Raw genomic sequence first — 15550 nt, 5'->3', positions numbered from 1 at the left:
GTGAACATTCTTTGTCTACATTTTTATTTAATTTACTCTTATTGGGAGGAGAAGGAACATCTTGACACAACTTGCTTGTCACATCCACACTTTCTTGGGTGTGATTTCCTGGAACCTACTGGGTGTGCTTCCAGGGATGACCACTGTCATCCTCAGAAGCGCTTTTTGTCCTTAAGAGCCATACTAACTACAGATGCAGTGGGAGCTTGGCCTGGCCTAAGCTTAAAACAGCTCAGGGGTCTTGGGAATTAGGCAAATGCATCAGCTCTGGAGATTTAAGGACTAGAACAGGAGATCCAGGGAAGCAAAATAGGTTGGGAAGGAGGGGATGGAGCAATGGCTGAGGTGAGGGTAAGACATGGGATTTGTTGAGTGCCAACTATGTTCCAGTCCTCACAACAGCTTCTACAGATGAAGGCCATGCTGTGAGCAACACAACTGCTAAGCTGCCTCTTGCATATTCTCATCTTGAGCTGTGCTTCTCCAAATCCTGCCTTTTTCTCTTTCTTTTCTTCCATGTGTCAGCACAACTCATGCTGAGCTCTTATGAGGTACAGACAATCTACCAGAACAATTAAGGTTCTGCCATCAGGCGCTCTTGGTCAGCTAAGAAGCTTGATTCCTACCTACAGCTAATCCAAAGGCCCCCATGTTGACTTGTATAGGCTGTGGACTTTCAGAGGACAGAGGACTCTCAGCTTAGGGAGGGTTGCTAAGCCCTTGTGGAAGTGAGGACTGAAAACTGGATGATGCAGAGAGCACGTGCTGCCTGAGGTGATCTTGCATATGATGGATGTTGAAGACAGTCATGCAGACACAAGAAGTGGCCCCAAGGTGGCTTCCTGCCTCTGGGCACTTGCTCACACTCTGCAGTGTTATCTGCTCTTCTCCTCGAGTTTGGGAGAAGTATAACAGAAAGGGCTGTGGGCATGGCTTCTTGCTCAAATTCTACCAGTACTGGGGACACTTGACCAATTACTTTCCTCTTTCTTTTGCACAGCTCTTTTTTTCCTTGTCTTCTTTGCTACTTGTCTTCTCCCTGCCCCATTCCCATTCTTGCATCTTCCCTTCCCCCCTTTCCTTCTTTCCATAAGCTCATTTTTTTAAACAAATATTTCTTACAGCATAGATTGGCACCAGGTTTTATCCTAGGCAAGTATGTAGTTCGGCAAGGACAGTCCCCGCCCTCATGCTCTTATGCACTGGCGGGCAGGGAAAGAGAGACATAAAAAACAGCAGTTAATGCCAGGCACCGGTGGCTCATGCCTGTAGTTCTAGCTACTTAGGAGGCAGAGATCAGGAGGATTGCAGTTCAAAGTAGCCTGGGGCAAATAGGTCATGAGACTCTATCTCAAAAAAACCATCCCCCAAAAAGGGCTGGTGTAGTGACTCAAGGTGAAGGTTCTGAGTTCAAGCCCCAGTACCACAAAAAGAAAAGAAAATAGCAGTAAGGTTGGTGATGTATGAAGGTGCCATTGAGAAGGACATACCTGAATAGTCTCAGAGGAAATGGGGGAGCTAGCCGTGTTGAGACCTGGGGGAAGGGCACACAGCAGAGGGAACAGCTTGAGCTAAGGAATGGGGACAGGGGCTGTTTGGGACGTTTGAACAAGAGGACAGTGTAGCTGAGCCCGGGAAAGGTGGAGTCAGAGAAACCAGAAGCCATCTGTCTCAGGTTTTGTGGGCCATTATAAGGGGTGTGGGTTTTATTGTGAAGGAACTGTAAGACTGCTGCCTGCTTTCAACATGTTTTACTATGAAAAAAATCATACACAAAAATAGGAAGAATATACCCAAAATCCACTTCAACAGTTATCATTGAAAAATCTGTTTTATTTATACCCATACTCATTTCTTCCAGATTTGGAAGCAATTCTTAAAGTCACATCATTTTTTTTTAAGTATTTCAGTACATTATCTCCAAAAAAGTAAAGGATATCAAGAGAAACAAAACCCTAATACCATTATTCTACTTAAATCTATGAAAACTACTGCTTGGTGTTTCATCAAATATTTATCCTAGTGCTCTGTGTGTTCCCATCTCATCCGTTTCTGGCTGCTGGTTACTCACTGCAGAGTATTGAGTTCTGCAGTGGAGGGGCCAGCTTGCATTCTGAGCACATCCATTTGGCTTCTAGGTTGAGAATAGATTACAGGGAGGAGGGAGACCATTCAGGAGCTTCATGGTGATCAAATGAGAAAGGTGGCATCTCAGGACAGAGCTGGGGACTGATAGGCACAGAGGACTCTGAGCTCCCATCCTTGTCCAGATCACATGTCGGGGGCCAAGAAAAAGGCAGAAGTCAAGTCCTGAAAGACCCAGCATCTAGCAGAATGAAGCAAGAGTTGCAAAGCAGGGTGAGAAGGCATTGATTCAGGGTACAGTGGATGTGTAGAGGGGGCCCTCTCTGGTCCTGCTGGTACCTCTAATGAATTGCACATGGTGACAAAGTGTGACTTTGGGACCACTGACCCCCTGATAGTTCTGGATGATGCTCTGATTTGGGCTGTGTTCTGTCCTGTAAGCACTGCTAGTGGGAAGCTGTGAAAAAAAGAGAGTAGAAGCTAATTGTGATGTTGTGGGGTTGGAATCAGCTTTCTGTTCCCTCATCCTCAGGCTGAGTCAGAAAAACCCAACACAGACTGCCTTACTCAAAAATTATATCTCTGTTTCCCTTACTGTGACATGTTATTTCCTCCTCATCAGTTTCAATTGAAACATCACTCAGAAGAGTTCCTGAGCATCAAGGCACACACTCAGGCTGCATAAAGGAAGAGAACAGACAATAACAAGATGTAGAATCCTGTGGATGGAGATATTAAAACACGGGGTGGGAGAGGAATCTGGGCTCCCTATTTTAGAGATTAGTGACAGACAGACAGTATAATTCCTGCAAGGTAAATCCATTCATTTTGGACAAAGCTAGTGTTTTTCCACAATGACATGGTGAAAGGGGAGAATTGAGAGCTAAGGGAACTCTATACCCTCCCACAGTTCTGCAGGGGTGGACAAAGGGACTCCTGCTTTAGGGTAGAGGTAGAGATGGCAACTTAACTTCTTCCTGCTTGTCTGAACTAGGTGGTTAGGAGCAAGCAGGGAGTGCTGTCACTTGGCTGAGGTGACATGTTGCAGTTGCATCTGAATCCGGAATGTTCAGGCAGAAGAGCCAGCCTGGCTCAAGGCCACTGCAGCAATTGGACACACCAAAGTTCCAGAAAGCTCACTTTTCCAAAAAATTTTGCCATCCTCATCACCTACCTCAAATTAGCTGCTCTGTGACTCTCACACAGCTTATTTTCATGTTCTGCAGAGGACTTGCCTAATATTTTTCTTGAGAATTCACTTTTTTTCTCGACCAGAATATAAGACTGAGATCAAGGACTTTTTCTTCTTTGTTTTTGTATCAACAGTACTGAGAAGAGGACCTAACACCTATAAAGCATATGAGTTTTATATACACATAAAAATATTTATATAATATAGTAAATAAGAATAAGTTTATAATGACTTTAATAAGCATCTCATATAATTTGTGTGCAAGAATGAGTGTGAATCATACATGGATTCAGGTCTCTGGTCATAGACACAATTATGTGAGGTCAGGAGAAGGACTAGGACCAGAATTGGGTCTGGTCATCCAGGTTCTGATCTTGATTGAACAGGGGATGTCCAGTTTCAATGAAGAAAGTGTGGCCTTTGTCTTCCTCTGTGGTATTGAATCTTGGATGAAATAACCTGGATATCTTATCTTTGTTCCTTTTTTATGGATTAGAAAAAACGTTTCATGTAAGAAAATTCTGTGAAGTCAAATGTTCTGATGTAATGTAAAAATTAGTAAAAATTAGGATGTCTACACTCTAGAGTCATCATGACAGAAAGATAAAATGGCCTTCTTGTGGTCATTTAGGTTTTTGCTCTTCATAGAACCTCGTGGCAATCTCTGTTTCCTTTGATTGTTTTCTTCGTATCTTCTGACTTCTCTACTCTCATCAATAGATGTGACTGAAGAAGTAATCCTCTCAGATAAGGCGCTCCCTTTCTTACTAAAGATGGTGGCTCTCCTTACCTCTCACAGCGCTCCCATGTGTCATGGCATTAAGAATGCACTTCTAAAGTGGACTTGATCTACGTAGGTGCAGAGTTAATACCAGGTAGAAGTAAATAATCAGGCAGCCATTGCAGGCTAAGCATCTAACTAGGCAACGTTTGCATTCATGTTTCTCACAAGGGTCCCGTGAGCTATGGTGGTTTTAGTCCTACTCTACTAATGAAGAATCCAAGACCTAAAGAAATGACTCAGAGTGCCCATTGTCACCCAGATTGTAAAGCGGGACAGGATTAGAACTCAGGTCTGTCTGGCTCCAAATCCTGAGCTGTGAGATGGTGTTCGTACCCATGCCCACCCCTTGTGATGGGTGCCTTGGAGAGTTCCAGGATTTCTTCTAGCTTTGCCCACTCTGTGTGGTGCACTGGAAATGCATTACATTAACCTCTGGCTGTTTCCCTTGGAGCTGAGGGTCTCATGATGGCTGTACACCATCCTGCCCACTAGATCTGACTTCTAGCAGATTTGGGGAGAGAAACCCAGTCAGTCATTTGTCATTGGAAGCCTGCATTTGTTTTACTTTTCATTTCTAAATCTTTTCCTGCTCTACCAGATGGGAGCCTTGTTGTTGGGATCACAGGCTACTGTTTGATTCATTCCAGGGCATGAAGCCGTAAGTTTCCTCTGAGGACCTGGTTTCAGCTCAACCAGTAGAAAATAATCATGCTTGACATTTGGAGGCATGAAGAAGAGAAACCAAGTAAAAGACCACAGGGCACATATTAGAATGCCTAGCATAATCCATTATTCTGGTAATGGCCTCACAAATGGATGTGTTAAGTCACTCTGGCTGGGAAGGTTTTGCTAATTCTGAATTTATAGGCTTCCCTCCTCTCCATGGGCAGACAGTCAGCCTTGGAAAGACCAGCTCTGCTCACATCCTGGCATTGGAAATTGCTTGAAAAATCTGCCCTTTTGATGAATTACAAACATTTATCCAGATAGTGTGCTGGGTAGCAATTGAAAGAGTAGAAAAGAAAAATGACAGGAAACAGACCTTTGTTAGTAAAAGAGCTCTTTATTGCAGCAGAACTTGTCCTTGTCGACACTTCTCAAATCCCCACAATCAGTTATGGGCTGAAAATGCAGAAATTACACACCTGCTGCTATATCTACCAATACTGAAATTAGCACAGTTACCACCACCACTGCCAGTATTACCATGATCACCACTACACTACTACCATCACCACCTCGTTCACCACCACACCATCCTCCCCCCACCTCTGTCCCCCCACACCATCCCCCATCACCACCTCCTTCACCACCGTCACCACTACTGCCATTACCATCATTACCCCCTCTACACACAACATTATTACCGCCATCGCCACCATCAGCGTTACCACGACTATTATTAAGTACTTCGTAGGTGTCATTTAATTTAATCTCAATGACACCAAACATAAGGATTTATGTGAGCCAGAATATTGCTAATTACCATTTCTTCATTATAGTTATCATCATCTTCCTCATTTTTATCATTGTTGTTACAACTGAATGATGCTTTATTATGTTTTATAATGTCTTCTACTATTGTCTGCTTTCATAATTATAGTTATTATAATTCTGCATTTTGGAAAACTGAGACTCAGTATGTTAATTAGCTTTGCCTTCCTCATCAACCTTAGACTTAGAATTCTTTCCTTGTAGTACCATAGAGGAAAGGACTGGGGAAATAACACAGAATTCCACTCATTTCATTCAGGAGTCAAATCTGAAGAACTACCTGGAGTCTTGTGCCTATTCCTGGCAATTCTAAATTGCTAGTTTTTGTGTGGGTCCAGGGAATCCATATCTTAAAAAATGTTGTTCCCATTTGTTGCCTAATTTTGTTACTGTTGAGGCTTCATTGAAGAGGTGGCTCTGACATGAGATGTGATTTTGACAAGTTGAGAGAAAGAGGCAGTATTACAAATAGAGGCAGCAGTGTGGGCAAAGTATCAGAGGCTAGAAGCCCTAAAAAGATGTTTGAGCTGAGCCAAGAAGCTGCCCATCTGGGCTGTCACTCAGAGGATGGGAACATGAACACTGGACACTCTGCTGAAAAGGTGGTTAGAATCACTCAGTCTGGCAATCTCCAAATCAAACACCTCAGATATCCTGACTTTTAAAATTTTAGCAAGTATTCATTTTAATATTGTTGCCAGGAAAAGTGTTGATAATTACCTTGGTTCTTGCATTGTCAGGAAAAGAATTCAAGCAAGGTGCAAAGATTATAGTGAAAGTAAGAGTAAAATTTATTAGGAAAGGAGTGAACTTTTAACAGACTGAAAGAGGGTTGCCTCAAGGGAGAGAATGAGAGATCAGGTTTTAAGGTTGGAATATTTATTGAGAAACTCTTAGCTTTGGGTCCTTTTGGCCCCTGGGGTAATTTCCTGAGTTTGGGTCATTGTCTTGTTGAGAGATACTGTGTTTCTGCTCTAATTGGTAGAAAATTTCTGTTTGAAATTCTTAACCTTTGCTCTATCTAACGCTTAGGTTTGGGGCTTTGTGTTCTTAAATATACTAGTGAAAAAATGCCCCTGCACCAGACCTCGTTGATATTTAGGATGCGGCTTACTCTTGGGTAAAGAGTAGATTAAGCTATAGGGTAGTGGCTAACTTCAAAGCATCCTGTGGTAGCCTCTGGGCTCTGGAGTGGAGATTAGTGGAGCTGGGAAGTTGAATTGCAATGAGATTTTCCTTTCTACCTCTCCTGGCCTCTGCTACCTATCAATTTAACAGGGTAAAGTAGAGAGTAGTGGGAGAAAAAGGAAGAAACTTTTCTTGTTCTCCATCCAGGAAGGTGGGAATAAAGGCTCAAAATGGCATATCTTGTTGTGGTCTTTATACTTTCCGAACTGGGAGTAATTCACCCTAATCCTTGGACAGTGGTTTTCAGGTGGATAAGATGGGTGCTGTTTATTATTCTAAAATGTGTAGGTGGAAGTAGGCCTACCCATAGGGACAATAGGTGGGTTCTAGGATTTCCTTTTACCAGACATGCCTTTCATTTCTTCTTCTTCTATCCCTTCAAGAAGCCCTGCAGCTTCTTAACATATCAAAGGGAAAGGCAGAGGCAGGCAGCTCCTCTAAATCCCTGTCCTTACAATTTCTAAAAGGAGGTGATAGGAGCTTGCTACTGTTTTTAAATTTTTCTTCCTGGTACTAATGTCTGTGTCTGGCCCTTTTAATATTTGTTAATTTTAATTTCCCTGTATCCTCATCTGTCTATCCTGCCTCATTTTTCCTCTAAACAACTTTGGTCCTTTTTAATCTTAAAAAGGGGTACAGAGGGTCAACAGTCTGTGTTCCATAGCTGCTTCTGAGTTGAAAGTGGACTGTTGGACCACTGTCGACCTAGTGAGAGAACCAAAGAGTTGTTTCCCTATCCTAGTTAGGAGGTGACTTAGGAAATTCAGTTCACAGGCTTCCAGGACCAGAATATGTCAAGTTACTCTTTTAGTAAAAGAGAAGTCAAAGAGAAATTAGTGAAAACCACCCTTTAAAGGTAAAAAAAGTAGGAAGCTCTCAGAGGCACTGAGCAGCTCAGGGTGCCAGGGTTAGAAGGTATGATCACTGGGGTTGGGCCCAGCCAGAATATAGATACCCTGGCATCTCTCTGGGGATGCCCCTCCATAAATAATCCAGAAAGATTCTGCCTTTTGTAGGAGAGAAGCTACATTTATGACACTACTTTGATCACAGATTTCTGACACTTTTCTTTCTTTGGCCTCTTGCCACCTTCTTGGGTTTTTCTTCTTTATTGAGAAAAAATCCAACCAGTGCTTGGATTTTTTGCTTCTGTTGTTAATTTCTTTGCATTTTTCCTTCCCACCATGTCCCTTCTATCTGCCCATAGGTCTGTTTCTCTAAATTGGATTCTTTGATGGCCCTGGCACAGGAGCACTGACTCTATGTCTATTACAAATTTCATTATCATTATCATCTTAAATGTCACCCTCCCAGGATTATTAACATAAAACCTTGGCCTGCTTAAGAAACAGAGAGTTACTGAGACCCCACAACTTCCACAGAAGACCATCTGAGAGAGGGGAGTTCATGCTCCTCCCTTTACCCTGTGGGTATCTTAATGAGTAATTCATGTCAGTCAGTAGCCCAAGCCTTCACATTCCTTCTTCTCTCTGATCCTTTCCTGCCAACTACAAGAAACATGCTCACCTGTCCAAACTCAAAGAATGGACTCAGAGACTTGTGAAGTACAGCAAAAGTGAGACTTTAATGACAGCCTTGCAAGATCCAGTGTCAGCTTGGCTGACACACCCAGAGCAGTTACAATAGGCATTTTATCCCTAGTACACAGGTCCCTCTGCTGGTTCCTGATTGGCTGAGTACTGTGGGGGTATATAATTTTCTCGGAAGTATCCTAAATTTTATTATTTCATATTGGGTTATTTAAAAATATGCCTTTCTTAGGATTGGCCAAATTTTAGAAGTCTCTACCCTCCTTTGTCTCTTTGTGGCAGGAAGACCTCCCTGTGATATCTGCTTTTTGGCACATACATAGTTTTTATCCATTTCCTCATTTCATTATGGATTACCCCCCCTTGTCAGTAGGTCCCTCCCAAAATCATGTTTGTGACTTTCCAGGTGCATGAGTTTTGTTAAGTATACAAGCAACTATGTAAGCAAGTTATCAGCAATTTTCCATTGAGGGTTAACTGTTTTGCCTTAAAAATATACCACCACTGACTTTATCTCTAACACAACCACTCAGTGTCCAGGCCGTCATTTCAGCCTTTCCTATCAACAGAGGCAAGTTACTAGCTTGGGTTCTGAAGTCTGATGACTATTCACCAGGTCCAAGTGACCTTAATGGAAAATGGTTTATTCATTTTGTAAATAGCCAGTGGCTCTCTGTGGAATAATGTGGGACAATTGGAGGGATGTGTGTCTAGATAGAAAATTAAAGGTGTCTGCTTTCCATTCCCCAAGGAAGAAGAGCTGTAGCTCCTGGCTGTCTTAGGATCAGCCCTCCCATGTTTGCATCCATTAAAGCAGAGTTAGATGGAAGCTGAAACCAAGTGCCTAAAAGGTTTGGCTTGCTTATGGAGGTATCTGTGACCTCATTGTGAATCTTACCAGACTAGTGTCAAGAAATTCATCCTGATCTTGACTTGATTGCATCTTGTAGGCTGATGTTTTCCAGAGCCAGGAGTTTGGATTCTGGGATGTCTAAACCAGAGACTTACTCTCTCTGTAAGCCCATAAGTCATAAAGTCACATCTTCCTTCCTTCCTAACAGAACTTCTTTCTAACCTACTTCTGTCCCCACTACCATGGTCATTGCTGTGAGCCATGTCAATCTCAAAGGCACAGTTTATTTATCCAGCCCACAAGTATGTATTGAATGTCCTCATGTGACAGGTACTGTTCTGGAACCACAGGATACAGCATCAAACAAAACCAGAGCTAGTCCCTGCTTTCAGGTGGCTTACATCACAGTAGGGGCAGACAGGCAGGAAATAAGTACAAATGTCAATGGTATATTTGTGGTGACATAAACAAGGGAAATACAGCAGAGTGAGCAGACACAGTGGGCAGAAGGAGAGGAGAGGTTTTTGGATGAGGCTTTTTAAGGAGACATTCAGATGAGAGGATGTTTGAGTAGAGAGCAGAAGGAATTGTGGAATCAATACCTTTGAGTCTTGGGGAACCAGCATTCCAGGCAGAAGGAAAAGCCAATGGAAAGGTCATTAGGTTGGGATTATTTGGCCTGCTCAAGGTAGATGAGGGAGGCCATTATGCCAGAGATGGGGAAGAGTACAAGAAAGTGAGAAGAGGGAGTGGCAGGAATGAGGTCATGCATGGCCACGTGGCCGACTGTGAGCAATTGAAGTTTTACTCTGAGTGAGCTGAGAAGCCCTGTAGTGTTTGTGACAGAGGAAATAATAACCTGAATTGTGTTTTAAGATTATTATCCTTGCTTATTAGTAGGGGAAAGGTGTTTGGGCTAAATGTGATGGAAGGCGTGTCTTTGGGGACCACTGTGGTGGTCCAGGGATCAGAGGGTGGTGGGTTGGCCCAGAGGGGTAGAATGGGTTAGGCAGAGCGTCATGGATGCTTTGATCAGCCTTACTCCATCATTCCTACTGCCTCCAGTGCCAGCACATAGGAGAATAGGATATGTGGTTGTTCAAAACCCTGGAGTCCTTGGGTAGCCCCACTTGGTTCAATGTGGGTCTTGTTTGAAGCCTTATTTTACTTTCAATTCCAGATTGAAATGCTTTCTTTAATCATGAAAATTTCCAGGAAGAAAATATAAAAGCCTACCTTCCATCATTCAGATAACCCGCTTATACAATATACACCATTACCTCATTACATAAATAAAATGTACTAGTACATATCCTACCCATTTAGAGATTGCTTCAGGTGGAAATGGATTCAGTGATCTACCTGTCCCTGAGTGGGGGAGCTGTCTAAATGCATCTCATGTCATCCTTGGGCTGAACACTATGTGGCTAGGCAAGGCATTGGGGGACTCTCCACCCATCCATGTAGGTTGTATCCGAGGTAAATTGTTAAAAGCAAGATTTATTAACAGATTGGCCATATGCTTCAGTTTGTGATGATAAAATGAGGAGGAGGAGAAGAATGTGTGTGTGTGTGTCGGGGTGGGTGAGTGTGTGAGTATGTATATGTGTGTGTGAGTGTGTGGTGCTGACCTATGCACAAAATCTCTAGAAAGATTCAGGACCATCTGGCAGGTTAGGAAGGAGGACTAAGAAGGAGGTCTTAATCAGGGTACCTTTCTGTGCCTTTTGAATTTGGTGCTACATGTTACCTACAACATCAGAGCTAGAGAGCTTGGATCCAAAGCTGACCTCCCTGATCCCAAAGCCTGAGCCCTTTTCTTGATTCTGCCCTGCTTCTGTAGGGTACTTCTGTGTGTGTGTGTGTGTGTGTGTGTGAAGGGGGCAGGACAATACATTAAGCACGTGAGCTTATGTGAGTCATAAAGACTGGAGTTTCCACTGAGACAGATGGGCTCTGGATGGCGACTGGCTGCCTGCTAATTTTGCCTTTTTTTTGTGCACTTAGGGAAAGAAAGGCGATGTGGGCCAGCCAGGGACCCCTGGAGCACTGGGTCTGCAGGTAACTACTTTAAATCCTCTTCCATAGCTATGCTGCTTTCTCTGTCTCAATTGGTGACTAGGTAGCACTTCTCAGGTTGGAAGCAAAATCCCATTAGTCATCATCAAGGCATTAAAAAGGATGGTGAATGGGCCATCTGATCTCTCTCTCCCCCTCCCTTGTGTGTAGGACCTGGTGGTACAGGCAGAAGGGCTGTTGTTTGCCCTCCTGGAGAATTTTGATATAGTGGAGGACAGACCGTGATGACGAAAGTCATCTTTTCTTAAGAAAAGCAAATGGTGGCTGGGTGGGACTACCAGGACAAGGTGGGCAGGAACTCATCCATGAGGAAGCTTACTGCCTGTCATTTGCCATCACTAGGAATTAGCTAAGCTTGGGAGGGGCAGTCCCTTTCTTGGACCCCAAGGCTTCAAGATGTCAAAGCATCATTTAAAAGCAACAATGAAAAAATAACATAGGACAATGCAATCCATTGAGCTGGGTTTTGGAGACGCAGTGGATTCCATGGAGGCCCTAGGTGGGGTCCCTGCACAGGTAGATTATATAAAGTGACGTTTTCTAAAAAGAGTAGTGGTAATGGAGAGAAAAAAGACAAACATAGTGTTGTCTCCTATGGTCAAACACTCTCTTTAATTTCCATGTGTTTATTCTTCATAAGTGCCTGGGAGCAAAGTGTGCTTTCTCCCACTTAAAATATAAAGAAACTGAGCTCATGACAGTTGAATTAGCTCCATGTGTGATGGGCAAGCCACTCTGCAGCCCCACAGCATATGCAGCCCCAGGGCCACTGGCATCCTATTAGATGTTCTTGGTGCCTCTTTTCCAACATGAAAAGTATTGCCTGATGGAAAATTGAAAAATAAACATACACATCCATGCTGTCCTATGTGGGACTCTTCTCTCCTAAGGAAAATGGAAATCCGTGTGTGGTCTGGCCAAATGTTTATGCAAAGGAAATTCTGCCCAGTGCTCTGTGGAGGATGAAGACCCTTGGATTGGTGGAAAGACAGTCAGGGGAAAGGGCTAGCTAGCCTGAGCGCTGGGTGGGCTTCTGTGCCTGTGGCCTCTATGATGCTAAAACTCCTGGAGGTGGGCAGTGATCGAAGTTGTGCCGGGACCAATCTCCTGAGGAGAAGACACAAATTATGAACACCTTCCCCTCAAAAGCAAGTGGCTCCCAGTTGCACAGGGAATTTGATTGCTGTGCTAATTTATGTAAACAATCTTCACGCATCTTCAAATTCCACCTGAATTAATAAGTGCACTCCAGTTGGAACTAGGTGCATTAGTAGTAATTATTTGCTTTTCTTTTATTAATCATAATTAGGTTAATTAGTTACTTATGCATCATCATCGTAACTACTAATCACATTTGATAGCTGTTTAGTCACTGTAACGTAGAAGGATCAATGGTCCTTCATTAATAATAATTGGACTGATTGGTTAATATGTAGAGTCATTACTTCATTGTTTTCATTTGTAATAATGAAAACCGTCATCATTTTGTTGTTAACATTTAGATCTTTTGGTTATTTTGTCAGTCATTAATAATTTGATTAATTGGTTATTTAGATAGTTAATGATTAAAAGAGGAGGTAGCTCTTGTGAAATCCTGAAACATTCTGTAGTCCACCTGTAATGATTTGTTACCCTGTGCCCGTGGTTGGGAGATTAAGTCCCAGAGGCCCAGTGCCTAAGCCCTTTGAAGTAATATGAGACCAGTTAGTGTTTGACCCAGGGCAGCCTAAACCAAAGCCCTATTTTTTCAGATATACTCCTGCCCAAAGAAAGTGGGATTTGCCTGCCCCATCTTGGGAAGTTCCTAACATTGTTAGTTTTGCTCTTTAGTCTTCACCTTCCTCTAGCGCCATTCCTTTCTGGAAACTGCACTCCTCACCTACAAAAGAGGCAAGAGTAACATGGAGAATCTGCAGCTTTGTAGACTTCTCTGTGGTAGAGGAAGTGGAGGAGAGGGAGGGGGCTTCCTTGTCCCTGGAAAATCAGGTACCTACAGAAAAACTTAGAAAAGTTCAGTGTTTTCATTCTATGATTTTGCAATCAGCCTTCCAGTTTTATTTGGCAGTGGGCCAGTGAGGTGACTCAAATGACTGTTCTGCTCCAGGTTGTTTAACTTGATTTTCAGGAGAAGGGTCCTGCAGAGAGGGTTGTAATAATTAAAGTTAATCAGGGGACCAGGAAGGGTGGCCCACCCTCAGCAGTATTTATGGAGCTTCACCATGAGGGCCCCATGGCCACAGAAGATGTGCAAGAGTCATCCCCCAGGAAAGCTGAGGTTATGCTTAGCCTGCATGTGGAGTGTTCTCTTATCTAGAAAGTACAAAAATCCTGCCTGGAGAGCCCAGCCAACAACGCTGGGTCTATCAGCACCCTCTGTCCATTCCCACTTATCCTAGCACTCCGTCTCTCTATCTCTCTCTCTGTCCCTCTCTCCTCTCCTCTCTTCCCCTCCCTCCCCTCCTCTCTCTTCTCCTTCTTCTACCTCTCTCTCTCTCTCTCTCTCTCTCTCTCTCTCACACATATGATTACCAAGGCTGATTTTAGACTTGCTGAACCAACAAGTCTTTGTCACATGTCGTGTAACTCCTGGTTACTGTTGCCTTCCCTTCCCTGCCTGCCTCATTCATCCTTGTGGCCTGCCTTGCTCATAGGCGTTGGAGCTGAAGACCTCTCTCAGAGTTCTCCCTTTCCTGTGTCCTGTGGTAGGTTTAGTAAGTGGCAAGTGTGATGTGCCAGGTTTTTGGATCCAGGAACAGGACAAGACCCCTTCTCATGAGTCACCCATGATCCAGAGAGGAAGGAAGATTTCAGCCCCCCTATACACGCACTTTGCTCATTCTGATATTGGACATAACCAACCATTGACCAAAAATGAAAGCACCTGGGTGTTCCCAGGTAAAAGCTACAGTTCCTTCTCAATATAGATCCCTAGTTTTCTCTGTCCCTCTGCCAGACAGAAGACAGACCCAGGGAGCACACCTATTTCTAAGCACCGAGCCAGGGGTCTTCCCCGTTTGCTTTTTGTGAATGCTCTGACTTAGCCAGGGCAGGTGTTTGTCTTTCATCACTAGGGTCCTTGGCAAATGTACCCCATCTGTGTGGATTCAGATGTCTCCTTCTCCCAGGCTTCCTGGTCCTTGGAGAGATACTGGGAGCTGACATTGTTCTTAGGATCTGTGTGGTCTTGGTTTGTGGGGGGGGTTTCTTCATGTTTCCTTCTCTCTGACTCAGTTTCCTCAGTTTTGATGTTGTATTAATTGTTCACCTTGATTCAGGAATATTTATGGAGAGTCTCGTCAGACCCTTTTCTGGGGTAGGCATAACAGAGACCAAAATATAATTTTCACACTCATGAGAGCTATGGCCAGTAGGCTGTGTGCCAATTGTCCCATGCTTCATTGTGCTGTCTTCCCAGAAGTACATAGTGGTGCAAGTTCTGCATTTCACAGTCCAGGAAACCAGACCTTAGTAAACCCCAGGAGCTTGCCCGATGGCTGGAAGTAGCAGGCAGGGCTTCAGTTGGCTCCTTGAGGGTTGTGCTCCATTGCAGCCCAGAGCTGTGGCCCCAGCTGGACTCCTGTGCAGGAACTTGCACACAGACAAGAGACAGGTACTAACCAAGGATCAGAAAGCACTATGAGTAAAGACCTCCTCCAATGCCAGGCATATGGTAAGTGCTTTAAGACATTACATTTTCTCCTTGCCTTATGGGGGAGAGGCTGTTCCCCACCTGTTGACTGAGGAGTGGCTAATCCAGGTCCTCCTGGGACACTATCCCTGCCCTGCTGGTCCTCCACATAACTGTCAAGAAGCTGAAACAGAAACAGAGCAAGTTTCCTAGAGCTGAGGTCTCAGCTGCACAAGGTGACCCATCACAGTCTGAGGCATTTGAGCCCTCCAGAGGCAAGGCAGCTGCTCTGTGCAGATCTTCTGCCACCTCTGGGTCTCTGCTGGCAGGATACAGCACACACCATCAGAGCAGAGCCCCCAGGGTAGGCTGGCTGGAACCACATCCTGACTGCTTCCTCTTGCCACCCCTTTCACACCCATCCCACACTCTCCCACCTGGACTTGCAAGATGCTCAGCTCTCTGTAAATTGGAAAGGATGCTGGAGGCAAATCCCTCCACCCCTTTGTGTAACACCTCCTGGGACATGTTTCCAGACTTTCCAACAGCTGTTTCCATCTGCTTCCGACTTCACTTTCCCTCTAAATGGCTACTGAAGTTATTCGGTTTAATTAGGGCTTTTCTCTTCATCCTGTGCTTGCAAGCCAGGCCCTCTACCACTTGAGCAATGCCCTCAGCCCTTTTTGCTTTAGTTGTT

The 15550-nt window shown here is 44.0% G+C and overlaps 1 protein-coding gene across 1 annotated transcript in view; it reads left to right on the top strand.

Annotated features, from left to right (window-relative positions):
* Col22a1 (collagen type XXII alpha 1 chain) overlaps positions 1 to 15550 on the top strand; it is a 247389-nt gene that overhangs the window by 115680 nt on the left and 116159 nt on the right. The window contains exon 23 of the mRNA XM_020188246.2: positions 11154 to 11207. Coding sequence (XP_020043835.2) covers positions 11154 to 11207 — 54 coding nt within the window. The remainder of the gene's footprint in view (positions 1 to 11153; positions 11208 to 15550) is intronic.

The sequence above is a fragment of the Castor canadensis genome, chromosome 3 (genome assembly GCF_047511655.1).
Source record: "Castor canadensis chromosome 3, mCasCan1.hap1v2, whole genome shotgun sequence".
NCBI lineage: Eukaryota > Metazoa > Chordata > Mammalia > Rodentia > Castoridae > Castor > Castor canadensis.
Note: the sequence above shows the minus strand (reverse complement) of the source record. Positions and strands in the feature narration are given on the sequence as shown.